The 16,672-nt window shown below is 42.4% G+C and overlaps 1 protein-coding gene and 1 pseudogene across 2 annotated transcripts in view; both read left to right on the plus strand.

The window, feature by feature from the left end:
* The window catches only part of NRIP3 (nuclear receptor interacting protein 3), a 28,364-nt gene extending 12,216 nt beyond the window's left edge, over nt 1-16,148 (plus strand). Inside the window, exons 3-8 of one of the 2 annotated variants that reach the window (XR_015142088.1) lie at nt 7,659-7,820; nt 8,332-8,414; nt 9,741-10,840; nt 12,600-12,652; nt 12,757-12,851; nt 13,156-16,148. Coding sequence is in view for 1 of the 2 variants with exons in the window: in XM_086340145.1 (XP_086196271.1) it covers nt 7,659-7,820; nt 8,332-8,414; nt 10,701-10,840; nt 12,600-12,652; nt 12,757-12,851; nt 13,156-13,171 (549 nt within the window). In the remaining variant the exon portion in view is untranslated. The remainder of the gene's footprint in view (nt 1-7,658; nt 7,821-8,331; nt 8,415-9,740; nt 10,841-12,599; nt 12,653-12,756; nt 12,852-13,155) is intronic. The other variant, XM_086340145.1, reaches the window with a different exon arrangement.
* LOC147357772 (small nucleolar RNA U3) lies at nt 11,938-12,163 on the plus strand (annotated as a pseudogene).
* Nucleotides 16,149-16,672: the final 524 nt, after the last annotated feature.

The following is a 16,672-nucleotide window of genomic DNA, read 5'->3' on the forward strand; positions in this document are numbered from 1 at the left end:
TCTTCCTTCCTCCTTTTTTGGATGTGGATGAAATGCCTGGAGCTGGGGCACCCATTATAAGACCATGAGGGAATATCCATGAAAATTACAGAAACAATAGCCCTGAAATTGTTAATCAGCTGAATTAATGCCTGCAGCTACCTACCTCCATCTTCTTGTTATATGAGAAGAAAATATACCTCCATTCAAGCCCCATAAAGTTGGTTTTTCTTGTGGCTATATGCTTTCTTAATGTATAGGGTATATTTTTAAAATTTATATTTTATCAAAAATATACATGTATATAATTTAAAACTTCAAAAAATTTTTGAACTGTTCCTTAATTCTCTTATTACTCTCCATCATGTCCCCTCTCCTACTATGCTAATATTGTAATATGTTCAGTTCAGTTCAGTTGCTCAGTCGTATCTGACTCTTTGCGACCGCATGAACCGCAGCACACCAGGCCTCCCTGTCCATCACCAACTCCCAGAGTTTACCCAAACTCATGTCCATTGAGTCGGTGATGCCATCCAACCATCTCATTCTCTGTTGTCCCCTTCTCCTCCTGCCTTCAATCTTTCCCTACATCAGGGTCTTTTCAACATCAGGGTCTTTTCAGCTCTTCTCATTAGGTGGCCAAAATATTGGAGTTTCAGCTTCAACATCAGTTCTTCCAATGAACACCCAGAACTCATCTCCTTTAGGAGGGACTGGTTGGATCTCCTTGCAGTCCAAGGGACTCTCAAGAGTCTTCTCCAACACCACAGTTCAAAAGCATCAATTCTTCAGCACTCAGCTTTCTTTATAGTCCAACTCTCACATCCATACATGACTACTGGAGAAAAACATAGCCTTGACTAGATGGACCATTGTTGGCAAAGTAATGTCTCTGCTTTTTAATACGCTATCTAGGTCAGTCATAACTTTCCTTCCAAGGAGTAAGCATCTTTTAATTTCATGGCTGCAATCACCATCTGCAGTGATTTTGGAGCCCAAAAAAACAGTCTGTCACTGTTTCCCCATCTGTTTGCCATGAAGTGATGGGACCAGATGCCATGATCTTAGTTTTCTGAATGTTGAGCTTTAAGCAAACTTTTTCACTCTCCTCTTTCACTTTCATCAAGAGACTCTAGTTCTTCACTTTCTGCCATAAGGGTGGTGTCATCTGCATATCTGAGGTTATTGATATTTCTCCCGGCAATCTTGATTCCAACTTGTGCTTCTTCCAGCCCAGCGTTTCTCATGATGTACTCTGCATAGAAGTTAAATAAGTAGGGTGACAATATACAACCTTGACGTACTCCTTTTCCTATTTGGAACCAGTCTGTTGTTCCATGTCCAGTTCTAACTGTTGCTTCCTGACCTGCATATAGGTTTCTCAAGAGGCAGGTCAGGTGGTCTGGTATTCCCATCTCCTTCAGGATTTTCCACAGTTTATTGTGGCCCACACAGTCAAAGGCTTTGGCATAGTCAATACAGCCGAAATAGATGTTTTTCTGGAACTCTCTTGCTTTTTCCATGATCCAGCGGACGTTGGCAATTTGATCTCTGGTTCCTCTGCTTTTTCTAAAACCAGCTTGAACATCTGGAAGTTCACGGTTCACGTGTTGCTGAAGCCTGGTTTGGAGAATTTTGAGCATTACTTTACTGGTGTGTGAGATGAGTACAATTGTGCGGTAGTTTCAGCATTCTTTGGCATTTCCTTTGTTAGGGATTGGAATGAAAACTGACCTTTTCCAGTCCTGTGGCCACTGCTGAGTTTTCCAAATTTGCTGGCATATTGAGTGCAGCACTTTCACAGCATCATCTTTCAGGATTTGAAATAGCCCAAATGGAATTCCATCACCTCCACTAGCTTTGTTCATAGTGATGCTTTCTAAGACCCACTTGACTTCACATTCCAGGATGTCTGGCTCTAGGTGAGTGATCACACCATTGTGATTATCTGGGTCTTTTTTGTACAGTTCTTCTGTGTATTCTTGCCACCTCTTCTTAATATCTTCTGCTTCTGTTAGGTCCATACCATTTCTGTCCTTTATAGAGCCCATCTTTGCATGAAATGTTCTCTTGGTATCTCTAATTTTCTTGAAGAGATCTCTAGTCTTTCCCATTCTATTGTTTTATTTCTTTGCACTGATTGCTGAGGAAGGCTTTCTTATCTCTCCTTGCTATTCTTTGGAACTCTACATTCAAATGGGTATATTGTTCCTTTTTCCTTTGCTTTTTGCTTCTCTTCTTTTCACAGCTATTTGTAAGGCCTCCTCAGACAGCCATTTTGCTTTTTTGCATTTCTTTTTCTTGGGGATGGTCTTGATCCCTGTCTCTTTTACAATGTCACAAACCTCCCTCCATAGTTCATCAGGCACTCTGTCTATCAGATCTAGTCCCTTAAATCTATTTGTCACTTCCACTGTATAATCATAAGGGATTTGATTTAGGTCATACCTGAATGTTCTAATGGTTTTCCCTACTTTCTTCAATTTCAGTCTGAATTTGGCAATAAGGAGTTCATGATCTGAGCCCCAGTCAGCGCCTGGGGCGCTGTTTTTGTTGGCTGTATAGAGCTTCTCCATCTTTGGCTGCAAAGAATATAATCAATCTGATTTTGGTATTGACCATCTGGTGATGTCCATGTGTAGAGTCTTCTCTTGTGTTGTTGGAAGAGGGTGTTTACTATGAACAGTGCATTCTGTTGGCAGAACTCTATTAGCCTTTGCCCTGCTTCATTCTGTACTCCAAGGCCAATTTTGCCTGTTACTCCAGGTGTTTGTTGACTTCCTACTTTTGCCTTCCAGGCCCCTATAATGAAAAGGACATTTTTTTGGGGTGTCAATTCTAGAAGGTCTTGTAGGTCTTCATAGAACTGTTCAACTTCAGCTTCTTCAGCATTACTGGTTGGGGCATAGACTTGGATTACCGAGATATTGAATGGTTTGCTTTGGAAATGAACAGAGATCATTCTGTTGTCTTTGAGACTGCATCCAAGTACTGCATTTTAGACTCTTTTGTTGACTATGATGGCTACTCCATTTCTTCTAAGGGATTCTTGCCCACAGTATTAGATATAATGATCATCTGAGTTAAATTCACCCATTCCAGTCCATTTTAGTTCGCTGATTCCTAAAGTTCAACGTTTACTCTTGCCATCTCCTGTTTGATCACTTCCAATTTGCCTTGATTCATGGACCTAACATTCCAGGTTCCTATGCAATATTTCTCTTTACAGCATTGGACCTTGCTTCCATCACTGTCTTTAAGCTTCCATTATTACCATTGAGTAGTTGTATGTAATTCTGATTCCTAATCCTTTGTGTTTGAATCTTCTTTTTCTCTCTAAAAACTTTTGGAATCTTTGTCATCCATGATATTCCAAAAATTCTTAATTGTGTGAAATCTTGGTGTGGATCTTTTATCTTTCATTATGCAAGGCTCCATGTGAACTCTTTCAATCTGTAAGCTCATATCCTTCAGTTCTGGTGTAGTAGGGTGCTCCACCCTCATCCTCAGCTGTTGTAGGAATCTGTTCTAAGCCTAGCCAAACTATCAACCAACCAAAATCTTTTGATTTACTCTTACAAAAAAGAATAAAGTATTGGCATTCTTCCCAGTTGTCTGAGTCAAGTAGGAGTCCCATGCAGGCTTTATATTAATCTCTTTCCAGCTCTAATTGTACCCTCCAACTGTAGTTTCTAATATCTCTAAGATTCATCAGCTTTCCCAGGGTTTTTAAGTAGGAAAACTGCTTTTACAGCTAGACCCCCAAGTATCAGTTCAGTTCAGTTGCTCAGTCATATCTGACTCTTTGCAACCCCATGGACTGCAGCATGCCAGGCTTCCCTGTCCATCACCAACTCCTGGAGCTTACTCACACTGATGTCTATCGAGTCGGTGATGCCATCCAACCATCTCATCCTCTGTCATCCCTTTCTCCTCCTGCCTTCAATCTTTCCCAGCATCAGGGTCTTTCCAATGAGTCAGTTCTTCGCATCAGGTAGCCAAAGTATTGGAGTTTCAGCATCAGTCCTTCCAATGAATATTCAGGACTGATTTCCTTTAGGATTTACTGATTTATCTCCTTGCAGTCCAAGGGACTCTCAAAAGTGTTCCCCAACACCACAGTTCAAAAGCATCAATTCTTTGGTGCTTGGCTTTCTTTATAGTCCAACTCTCAAATCCATACATGACTACTGGAAAAATCCTAGCTTTGACTAGGCAGACCTTTGTTGGCAAAGTAATGTCTCTGCTTTTTAATATGCGTATATATGCTTTATACCCCCAAGTATAAAATAGTTCAAATATAATAATTTATTGTTTTAAAAGTAACAGTTCTAGTGGAAAGGTCAACAAGATAGCCCTCTTCCATGTAGTCATTTGGGGAACTCAGGCTGATGGTGGCTTTTTATCTTAAACATGTTACCTCCAGGAAGGTTACCCTAGGGGTCATCTCCATTTCAGCCAGTCAGAATAGGAGAAGAGTATGGAGGAGTTGTGCACAGGAGAGTTTTATGAGCCAAGCCTAGAAGAGGTGTGTGTCACTTTTCCTCACATTCTGCTTGCCAAACTCAGTCATACGGCCTTATCTAACAACAGGAAAGACTGGGAAACATAATCTACATATCTGTCCAGAAAGAAGAGGAAATCATGGATAGCTGGTGGCCTCTACTACTCTAGTGTTCCATGAAGTAGAATGGTGTGAAGAATTTAGCTTTCTCTAGTCTAGTCATTTACCAGTTTTTGGTCTGTTTTTTAGATTCCAAGATTTTGTCAATGTCTCTTTTGTTGTTGTTGTTGTTGTTTACTATTCTTTTTGTGGAAGGTTTAGGCCTTTCTAACTCCTTGACTATCATTTTAGTGAAATTTTGGTTGGGAGCAGAGGTAAATGTGCCGTTACATTGTCATTTAAAACATGAGGCCATAATTAATTGACTACAGAGAAGCATCTCTGAGATTCATATGAGTTTATTGGCTGTGAATTTTCAACTCCTGAACTGTACTGTGAATACTTTTAGTTATAAAAATAAATGAAAATAATTATATGTACTGACATGGAAAAATGCCTTTCATATATTAAAAAAATTTTTTTTAATTTAGAAGAGTATTATGATGTGATCCTATTTTTATTTATGTTTGTAAATGTATTAAAATTTGGGGGGACTTCCCTGGTGATGGTTGAAATTGTGCATTCTCAATTCAAGGGGCACAGGTTCAATCTCTGGTTTGGGAACTAAGATCTCACATGGAACTAAGCAAAAAAAAGGAAGGGTATTCTTCTAAATTTGATGGTTGTCATTTGTAGGGAGTGAAACTAAGAAGGGTGAGGTGCTGAGGAAGCTTTCCCTTTTAATTGTATATGCTTTAGTGATATTTGAATATTTTACATTGAACATGTGTTATGCTTAAACCTTTTTTGGTTACTAAACAAAGGAATAGTCACCAGGGCCAAATGCCCTAGAGAATGAAGGCTGAAAAATGTCTATCAGATTTGGAAATTAGGAGATCATTATTGGTATTGTGGGATCATAAGTGATTTCAGTGAAAAAATATAGAATGTCAGGAAATAGAATAGTGATTTCAACCTTTATTAAAGGCCAATTAAGACAAGGGTGTGATTAGATTGGGCTTCCCAGGTGGTGCTAGTGGTAAAAACCTGACTGCCAATGCAGGTTCAATCCCTGGGTTGGGAAGACCCCCTGGAGGAGGGCATGACAGCTCACTCCAGTATTCTTGACTAGAGAATCCCATGGACAGAGGAGACTGGCGGGATACAGTCTATAGGGTCGCAAAGAGTTGGACAGGACTGAATGACTTAGCACATGATTAGGTTAGGATGTGGCATTGAAGAGACAGGGTCTGGAGTTCTGTGGAGTTTTCTCCCCAGTATATGAGAACTTGGAGTGTGTATTAATATATAGGCTGTGGAGAAGGGGTCTAGGAGGAATAATCAGAAGAGAGATGACTCAAGGGAAATGATTTCAGAACCTTCCTCATTTGCCTCATCTGTCCGATGATTAGACTCCTCTCAAGATTTAGAGTATCCAGGTAAAGTGGTATTCAGCAAGACCACTGTAGAAGGAAAGCCACAAACTTTAGGTTAGGAGGGCCTAGGTTAGACAGCCTTTGAAGTCCCTTCCAGTCTTCAGTTCTACAAATCCAGCTTATCTGAGTTGGTTCTGCTAAGCATGGATCTGACAGAAACAAACACCTGCTTTCATATAAATCTAGGCTTATGAGTGAAAGAGATAAGAATGAAGAATTTCTGTTTCTTTTGCAGAGCAAAGCATTCTCCCAGGGTCAAATTGGGAAATCTGACAAAGTTAGCACTTCCTGTAGCTCCTTATCAAGTTAAGAATCCCTCATTTTCATTTAATTGCACCCCCCTCCTTTTCCCAAGGATGCTAATTTAGAATCTGCCTTGCCAAGAATCAGTGTATTTTGGGAATCTATTTCTTCGCCTCACCAGGGTTACAGTGAGTCATGGCTCTGACTCCTTTCTTCCTCAGAAATTTGTGAGATGGTGGATAATGAAGACTTCTCCAATTCTCCCCCCTTGCTGGGGAATGTTCTAGGCTCTGGGCTTCTAGGAGTGACTCTCTTCCCTTTAGAATTGAAATGCCGTCTAGAATGTGTCACGGAGATACTTGGGATAAGGCTTTATCCTCTGAGGGATTTTAAGTATTATTGTAAACTGGGAATAATGTGCTCCTGTAGAGATTTTGCAGGTCAATTGACTTCAAGAAGTGGCTTACACTTTCTGGAGGCCACTTGGAGTAGAAAGAGTAGAACGTAGTTCTATCTACCCTAGTAACTCTCCTAAATGCTATCAAAGAGCACACTTGAATTCACATTCCTTATTCTGCTTCCTAACATTATGTATCCTGGCATGGATATAAGGTCTAATTAAGCCCCCTGCTTCTTGGTCAGTTTCTGCCCCCTTTATACTCCACTTAAGAGTGGCCCATTAAGAGAGAGAATGGATAACAAGCATATAGCAGGAGGAGCCTAATGCTTCTTGAAGTCCAGGGGATAATGGTAAGGATGATTCTCATGGCTTCTGCCAGGTTCTAATGTGTATCTCCTAAGAGGGTTATTCAGCAGGTATAACTTGTCTTCCCACCTCATCCACCCCATTGGATGACTCAACCAACAGGAGAGAGCCAAGTCACTAAGGCATATGCATTTGAGTCCAAAAGATAAAGACTGTGAGGAAGTGAGACTTGAAATAGAAGTATACAGAACTCCTGAAAACCAGTGCTAAGAAGGTTTCTTTGGCCTGTGAGAATTAGCTGCCCTTACTTATAAGTTCTCTGGAAAGATACATTTATCCCACATAGACTAAAGCCACTTTTCTCCTGAAATGTCCTTGTAAGGGAAGGGAAGGCAGCAAGCCCAGGTAGTACAAATCACAAGAGTCTCTTACTTTTCTTTAGCCATGGAATACTGGCCTTGTTCACATTTCCCAGAATCCCATATTGCTTTTTCATTTGAGGAACTACTGTTCTGATAGTTCCTGCTCTGATAATACTCATGAAATCCGTACTTGAGGGAAGAATAAATAAGAGGCAAAGGTGGAGCTCAGTTATGTGAGGCTCCTTCATTATTTCCATGGCACCTGGGAGACAATAGGGGAGGGGGAACATGGCCTGTCACTAAGAAGCCTCTGCTTTCTGTTCCCCAAGCAACCTCATAACATTCTGCAGAGGCGCCTCATGGAAACCAACCTATCTAAGCTCCGAAGCAGTCGTGTCCCTTGGGCCTCCAAGACCAACAAATTCAATCAGGCCAAGTCTGAGGGGCTGAAGAAGTCTGAGGATGATGACATGATTTTGGTTTCTTGCCAGGTAAAGTTTTGATAATAACTTTTCCAGGTTTTCTGCAGAGTAGGATTCAGGTCTAATAAGATCCCAATAATGGGGCCCTTTCCTCCAAATTGTATAGAATGTGGATGTTATCATGGAATTCTTAAATGAGTTTTAAGGGGGCACTCTGTGCATCACTGGAAGTGTATGCAGTATTTTGTATGCATGTTTGTCCTTTATGAGGAAAAGGACTAAATGTTTCATCAGATTTGCAAAGGGATATGTGATACACACACACACAGTTAAAAGCCACTTTGTGTATACAAGGAAACATCCCAAAGTCCTTTGGGATCCTCTGTCAGCTCTACAATCAGCAGGAAAAAGAACCCCTCAAAGGAGACACCACAATGGATACAGATGGGACACTATCCTCCATAAATGTGAAGATGCTCTCCAACCCTGCCTTTCATGCGACATCTGCTGCTTGCTGTTTGGATTTCTCTTCCTTTTTGCATCTCTGGCTTCCGTTGAACAGTATATTTTCTCTCCACAGTGTGCTGGAAAGGATGTGAAAGCCTTGGTTGACACAGGCTGTCAATATAATCTCATCTCTTCAGCCTGTGTGGACAGACTGGGGTAAGTAGCCACTTGTACTAGAAGTCAGATGCTATATGCTCTTTGCTTGAATTTATTTTGAAGTTCAGGCTTTCCATTAAAACAAACTGTTACTCACTCAGTCATGTCTGACTCTTAGCAACCCCATGAACTGTAGCCAACCAGGCTCCTCTGTTCATGGGATTCTCCAGGCAAGAATATTGGAGTGGTTTGCCATGCCCCCCTCCAGGGGACCTTCCCTACCTACCCAGCGATCGAACCCGGGTCTTCCACATTGCAGGCAGATTCTTTACCATCTGAGCCACCAGGGAAGCATTATCTCCCATCAATTAAGTTTTGAACAAAGACCTTTGGGCTCTGGAATGAGAAAATATGAGATCCTTGACTCATTGCATGCCATGCCCTGATCCTGATTTGTGCCCTTCCCAGACAGCAAATTAAAAAGAGCTGCCCTGTAGGTATAGCCCAGAGAAGTAAAATCAGGGATGTGGTTGACCTTGGCTTACTTGGAGTTCTGGAGGTCACCCTGCCTGTCCCAAGAAGCATCAGTGAGACCGTGGAATAGAGCTATTGGGCCTGAACCATCACAGGTGTGATTAGTGTCTTTCCTTTCTGCAAATAACATGTAAAATCAGATCTTACTGATGTCCCTGCTGTGGACTGAATGTGAGGCAGACACCTCATATATTGAATATATTAAGTTCTCTAAAAGCTGGAATTGGGTTCTCCCTCTTTTTTAGTCAGAGAAAAGCATTTTGTATCTTTCCTCCTTTTCACTCAATCCGTCCTTTCATTCTCTTTCTTCTTCCTTTTCTTCTCTCCAGAATACCAGGTGGGCCCTGAGGTCTAGCCCAGAATTGGGAGGATCAATCCAATATCTTTTTCCACTTCTCTAGCTCTAAGTACAACAAAGCATCCCCCAGCCCAGATCTCTGTATTGAAATAATGACTAGAGTAGATGTAATGGCCCATTTTAAGCTACTTTAAAAAATATTCTTGTTCTTAGGCAGGACTTGCACAAATCTTGATTTGTAGATCAGTGACTTCTGCCCACAGGACCTGTTCCTTCTTGTTTCTACCTTCTCACCCCTCACCACTGACTCTTTGCAGCTGGCTCTTTGGGTTTTGTGCATTGCTATTTAGGGTGGTGGGGGAGTCCAAAGACACAAGTGCTCCTGTGGGAAGAATCCTGAGCCTTTTTATGCAGTGAAGAGATGACCTATAGTGCAACATGATGTTTCCAGAAAGACTAATAATGTCCTGGTGCATAATTAGGCAGTAGACTGCCATGATTCCAGAGGAGTTAATAACCATCTATAAAACTGCAATTATTTTCCTTTTGCATAGGCTGTAACACCAAAAGAGAGAAAATGGAGTAAAGCAGAAGTATCGGCACAGAGAGTCCATAATTAAGTATTTATCCACCAACTCATAATAGCTCGGATGCTGGCTCTTCCAACCAGCTTACATAACTGTGTGAAACCTTGGTGCTGTTCTTTCCTTTCTCTTCTAGACAGACAAGTTAAATTAACTAGGAATTAACCAATATCAATGCACTCAGCAAGTAAGTACCTACCTCTACCAACCTTATAGCCTAAGACTAAGTGAAGAAGATAGACTAAAACAAAGACAAAATTAGACATTGAACAAAGGATCTTCTAAAATTAGGACTAATCTGCCCACTCTGAGATCTTTACCCACAGATGTGTAAAAGGCTCTGCTAAGTCACTACAGTTGTGTCCGACTCTGTGTGACCCCATAGACGGCAGCCCACCAGGCTCCCCCGTCCCTGGGATTCTCCAGGCAAGAACACTGGAGTGGGTTGCCATTTCCTTCTCCAATGCATGAAAGTGAAAAGTGAAAGGGAAGTCGCTCAGTCCTGTCCGACTCTTCGCGACCCCATGGACTGCAGCCTACCAGGCTCCTCCGTCCATGGGATTTTCCAGGCAAGAGTACTGGAGTGGGGTACCATTGCCTTCTCCGTGTAAAAGGCTATGTTAACTAAACTGCCTTGCACATAGGTGGGGATGTTGGAATGCAGAAAAGGATTCTCTGAGTGTGTCCCACGAGTTCAGATAGTGACATAGCTTTCTAGAACAGGAGCTAAATCTTTATATATTTTTTTATATACCCCCTGGCATGTTTAGGATAAAGTGCTCAAACAAGAAATGTAGGCTAACATTTTCTTTTGATAAATTAACCCAGGAAATCCCTGGAATATTCCAGCTGTGTGTCAGAAGGTAGGCATTGCCAGATTCCATCAGAAACCTCTGCCAAGGGGATTCTGGTATTTGCTCTCTGGTGCAGACTCAAGGAGCATGTCAGATCTCACAAGCATGAAGGAGAGAGGCTTTCTCTACCCCGGCATCTGAAAGTTGTGGGCCAGATTGAGCACCTGGTGATCACACTGGGCTCCCTCCGCCTGGACTGCCCAGCAGCTGTGGTTGGTGAGTTGAATTGGGGACTGGGCCTGTGGACCCCTAAGGTAAACCCTCTCCCTCCTTCCACCAAACCCTCATGGGATCTCAGGCCTGTAAGTACTGACTTCTTTAAAACCCCAGGTTTCTACTTTTTTGTACTATAAACCTTGTCCCAGTTTTTGCCTTCCAAAGTACTAGATGGGCCTTGAGCTACATGCAAGACATGTTGAAAATCACTCAGAGAATAAAAAATTTCAAGGGGTAAGAAAACAAAAATTTCTGTGTGCCAGTAAAAGTGGCTCCTGAGAACTTTCCATGGGCTAGTTAGAGGTAGAGGGCAAGATCCTCTTACTCCTTTGCCATAAATCCCATCATAACTTCTCACCAACTCCTATACTTTCTCTCATGTACTCTATTTCCCACTACTCTAAGTTCCTGGTTTTTGTCCAAAGGCCTTGCTTTGTCCTTTAAAGTAAAAAGACCTGGGTTTGAATCTTGATTCTACCACCTTTTGTCATTCAGTCGTGTCCGACTCTTTGAGACCCTATGGACTGTAGCCCACCAGGCTCCTCTGTCGGATTTTCCAGGCAAGAATACTGGAGTAGGTCGCCATTTCCTTCTCCAGGGTATCTTCTCAGCCCAAGGATTGGACCTGGGTCTCCTGCATTGCAGGTGGATTCTTTACCACTTGATCCACCAGGGAAGCTCAAACTATAATGATCTGGGGCAAATTACTTAATATAAAAAACTCAAGTCTGCGGACTTCTCCAGCAGGCGAGAGGCAGTCCACGCGGACCCATGGCAGGAAGCAGGTTGCTTGGCCTGCAGAGGGGCACCTCGACGGTACTTGGACCCTGGTGGCTCCAAGTGCGGTGGGTGGGGTAATAGCAGCTTCTCATAGGATTCAGAAGCAAGCCATGTATTTTGATGCGGCTTGTTGCTGCTTTGAAGGGTTTCTGAACAATTTATGAGCAAAAATGGTGTTTTAAAGTTTGCCATTTTAGTGAATTATGGGATGTAAGATGGAAATACTTGTGAGGAGGCAAGGGGAGTGACAAAAATGTGGCCATCAGTAGAAAGTGAGTGGCTTTCATGGATGCAGCAGCGGCTTATGGCAGGAGACTAAGACTGGGCTTTCAGGAATCATCTTTATAGTTCATTGCTAGAGAATTTTTCTTGAGTGGGTATTATACTCTTATTGTACCCATAAGCCACGAGGGAGAGGTACAGTGTTCCTTACTGAGTGTGAAGCCAATTCTTGGTAGTGTGTTTTTTCTTTGTAACTGCCATTGGTTATTGATGATCTATTTTCTAATTATCTGGGAGAGTAAAAAAGGTCATGTGAGTGGCTTTGTATGAAAAAAAAAAAAGAGAGAAATGCTTGCTGCTAAGTCGCTTCAGTCATGTCCGACTGTGCGACCACACTGACGGCAGCCCACCAGGCTCCCCCGTCCCTGGGATTCTCCAGGCAAGAACACTGGAGTGGGTTGCCATTTCCTTCTCCAGTGCATGAAAGTGAAAAGTGAAAGTGAAGTCGCTCAGTCATGTCCGACTCTTCGCGACCCCTTGGACTGCAGCCTACCAGGCTCCTCTGTCCGTGGGATTTTGCAGGCAAAAGTACTGGAGTGGGGTGCCATTGCCTTCTCCTAGAGGAATGCTTAGTAGATGTTTATTAGATGCATGGGAGAGAGGGAAGTTGTATAGAACCTAAAGGTGATTAGGCTGATTTCTAAACAACATGGGAATGGTTAAATCCTAGGTGTTTTTTTTTTTTTTTTCTTATTAGAGGATAATGAGAAGAATTTGTCTCTTGGTCTGCAGACTCTCCGATCCTTGAAGGTATGATTATTTCTACTAACCCATTGGTACCTTTTGCCTGAGGTAAGTGTTCTCTTACACAGTGAAATCATTGACAGTAACCAGTGATCCTGTTTTGTTTTCAGTGCATCATAAACTTGGATAAGCACCGGCTGATCATGGGAAAGACAGACAAGGAAGAAATCCCTTTTGTGGAGACAATTTCCTTGAATGAAGATAAGTGAGTGCCAGAATGGGTCAGGTCAAGTCAAATCCATTTGTCATTAACTGGAGGGGTTCTCACACAGGATATTGGATTGTATCCTGCTTTTGACTTTCAATCACATAACAATAACACCCCTCCTCACCCCCAGAGTTCACAATCCCACACAATTCTGTAGCCTATGTTTCATAATGAGTAGTGATTGATACTGCATAGTGTGGTGGAGGAAGTGAGTAGCTTTTAAACTAATTAATATTGTACGTGCCTTCAGCCTAATTTCTTTGAATTTGGTATCATTTCTTCCATTTCTTTCTCATTTCAGCACTTCAGAAGCCTAACTGCAGCCTACAGCATGTCTGCACGTGTGCACACACACCAGGTTGACAGATTGAAAAAACTGGGTTTGAACCAAATGCAGCAGCAACTTGCTGTGGACCAAGTCCTACCCTCTAGTAGAAGCTCCAGGGGCTCATTCCCTCCCAGACCTCTCTAGACTTTAGTCTGTGCTTAGAGATCTTGTCTGGTTATAGCCATTGTTTTTTACTCCTTTGACCACTTAATTTATAGATCTTTTTGACACTGCCAGGTCTCACTTATGGCCTATTTCTCTGCTTCTTAAAGGAATTTGCTTTTATTAGTCAAACATAGGGGCTGCCGGGTTCTATTTCTCCTCAGATAACTTGCTGCTTCTCCTAGAGTTAACATATGTAATAAACAGGAACCTGACCTTTACTTCTTATGCAGAATACCTATGGCTCTGAATTAGAATCTCTTCTAATTCATTTGTTGATTTCTCAAGTACAAATTGAACTGAAAGAACTCAGAGAGATGGGCTAGTCCAACCCTTTCATTTAAAGGACCAGAAAGGCAAGTGAATTGTCTAAGCTCATATACTGTCAGTGGCAGAGGGCACCTAGAACTCAGACCAGACAAGCCAAAGCCAGGGCCATGTTCATTTTCATTTGTGGCTTCAAGCCTTGAGAGGAGGATGAAGAGGTAAGGGTTTGTGAAAAGGCAGGGTAGGGGAAGGATGTGCTTTGGGGATGGATGCCAGAGGACCTGGATAGCCCTCCCTCCTGAGTGCTACGCCCACTAAAAGTTCCCTGACCCGAGCTGTCACATTGAGGTGCTTATCTTTGTGCCCAAAAGCCACAGGTATAAAGGTGAATGAGGCGGCTCCTCACCTTGAACTTCTTGGAGGGGAGAAGGAGAAAGGAATCACAGACAGAAGCACATTAACCACTCTCAGAGATGGAATTGAAGGCTTCAATAAATAACCTGGGCATTGTTGTCGGATGTTGATACCCCCAAGATCCAGTCAGTATTTCTGTCTAGCCTGTTATTTGTCTGCCTTGGACTCTAGTAGCTGGGAGCAGGAGTAGGGGAAGAAGAGGAGAAGACCTTGAGCAGGTCCAAAACAGAAGGATAGAGTCAGTTGGTGGGAATGCCTACCCAAGGAAACATTTCTGGGATGGCGGTCTGGGAATGAAACCTGCTGGTAGCGAATTGAGGGTTGGGGAGTTCTTCACTTCTGTCCTGGTGTAAGGAAAGAGGCATGGTAGGAGCTGGTAGTGTTAAGGACAACTGTTTCTGACTCCTCAGTACTTCCTGACCCCTTTCAAAGAGGTCACAGCCTTCCGTTGGGTGTCAGTTGGATGTATAGATACCTGTAATGGAATCTCCCTTTTCAGTTTGGTCAGAGATGTGCTCAGAGAAGTCAGAAAAATAGCCAGCTGTGGGTATCCCTATAGGAGGTTCCCAAGTCTACCCTTGGTTCATAGCAGTAGTTCCTCAAGTATTCACTGATCGTTCTTCAGACTTTGCCACATCCCCACCAACTATTTCATCCAGTGTTCAGCTACTGTTTCTACCAGACTGCTCTTTGGAACTCTGAATGTTGTTAGCTTTTCAGAAGATCCCTAAAGACTATGAGCTTGGTGACATGACCCCCATTTGAACAGGTAGGCAGCCATACTGCAGCCAGTTGTCACTGGGTCACCCCCGGCCCCATTCTTATCAGCCTCTACAGAGAAAGCAAGATGGAAAACTAAGCACAGCCACAGCAGGGGAGGCCACATCTGATGCTCCACAGGGGTGACCCCATATTACCAGTCTTCAGTGCCCGCTCAATTCACCCTTGTTTTCTTAACACAGGGAGCATCTGTACTTTTCCACTGAGGCCTCTGCACTCTCCTCCCTCACCTTTCATGGTACCACTTTGGCCTACTTCTTACCCCAGGACTGAGTTGAAATACTTTCACCTCTTCCTTCCCAAGTTGGAAGTCCCAGTCTGAGCCTCGACTCTTGGCCACAAGAGAGGCATGTTAGAAGTTCCTTGGCTTGGTTTATCCTGAATTCCCTGTGGACCAAGTAAGGCCAGGAATTCTCAGATACTAGAAAGATGCTGCTGAATCTGACCCTTTGAGTTCAGGATTATATGGCATCAGGGGGATGATCAGATGGCCCTTAATGATCTTTCTGGCCTCTGAGAATCAGTCTGTGATTTTCCAATTTTGGAATAGAAACAGTTGGGGTGATCTGAGCTTAGGGTATCATAATCCCACTCCATGCAGTCAGATCATTTGAATTCATTAACCAAGTAATTGTGCTTTAAACCTTAGGTTTGATAGTGGTACCTAAAGATGTCTAAAGATAACTGTAGAAAGTCTTGAGCTTCATTAATCTTCTTTAAATGCTGCCAGGTTGATTAATCTGATAGCACCTGTCTTACCTTGATTTTCCTGAGGAAACACTGAATCCACATTTCTTGGGCTGGCTAGGTAAGCAGGTAAGGTTGGTTCTTCCCAGAATTCTAGAAAATTCTCACTAGTACCTCTGATTGAAGGTGTGGGAAGAGAGTGACTACCTGGGTCACAGCGCAGAAGACAGGCAGTAGCAAGAAGAAACCATGTACAACTGTAACCCTCTCATTCCTTATTAGATGTCCAAATAAAATACAGGGAGCTTGAAAACAGTATTGCTTTTGTCGTTTGGTATTTCTATGCCTGGCTTATTTGAGGAACAAATGTTTTCTGACTTTTCTATTTCCTTGCCCTGCACAGACCCCACCTGGTAAGAGTTTCTGTTCCTTAGCTCTAAGTGTCTATTGATGGATTGCTTAGTATGTCAGCTTCCCTTACTCTCGTATAGTAGAAATATCTTTCCAGGCTGGGCATGTGGAGGAGATGAACTGGATTCCTCCCTCCTCCTGTTGGCAGACCTTTCTGCATTGGCATTTTATCTGCTCAGTGTTTCTGGCTGTGTTGGGTTTATTTGTGAGATTAATGTAACAATAAAGAGAAATCTTGCCCTCCATGTATTTGTCTGACAAAGTCTCTTGTGTCAGGGCCCCTGGAAGGTGGGGGAGTGTAGGTAAAGCCCAGTTGCATCAGTGTTTCACTTATAGGATCTTCTGAACACAAGGCTTTGTGTCCTCATTTCCTCCATTGCTACTAGTCCTTCAGCTTTCTCTTACCAGCTATATGTTCTTGGGCAAATTAGTGAACCTCTGTGAGCTTGGCTTTGTAATCTATAAAACAGAAGTGATAATAGTACTTACTTCACAGCATCAAATGAGATAACCCATGTAAAGTGGTTGGCATATGAGTCCCTCAAAGATTTCACTGTATATGAGAACAGTCTTTTATGGTGGATTCTCAGTGTGAAAGAACATTTGCTTCTAGAAATTTTATTTAGAAATTTACTTTTTATAAATTATTTAGAAAGGAAATATTTATTTAGTTCAAGCAAATAGGTTTGTGGAGGGGAAGTGTTGGATGAACCTTAATATATAGTAAAATGTCTAAATGATATTCCAAATAGCTGCATTTTACAGATGA

Source organism: Bos grunniens, chromosome 15 (assembly GCF_055505025.1).
Source record: "Bos grunniens cultivar Pamir isolate PY7600 chromosome 15, Bosgru_T2T1.0, whole genome shotgun sequence".
NCBI classification, from domain to species: Eukaryota; Metazoa; Chordata; class Mammalia; order Artiodactyla; family Bovidae; genus Bos; species Bos grunniens.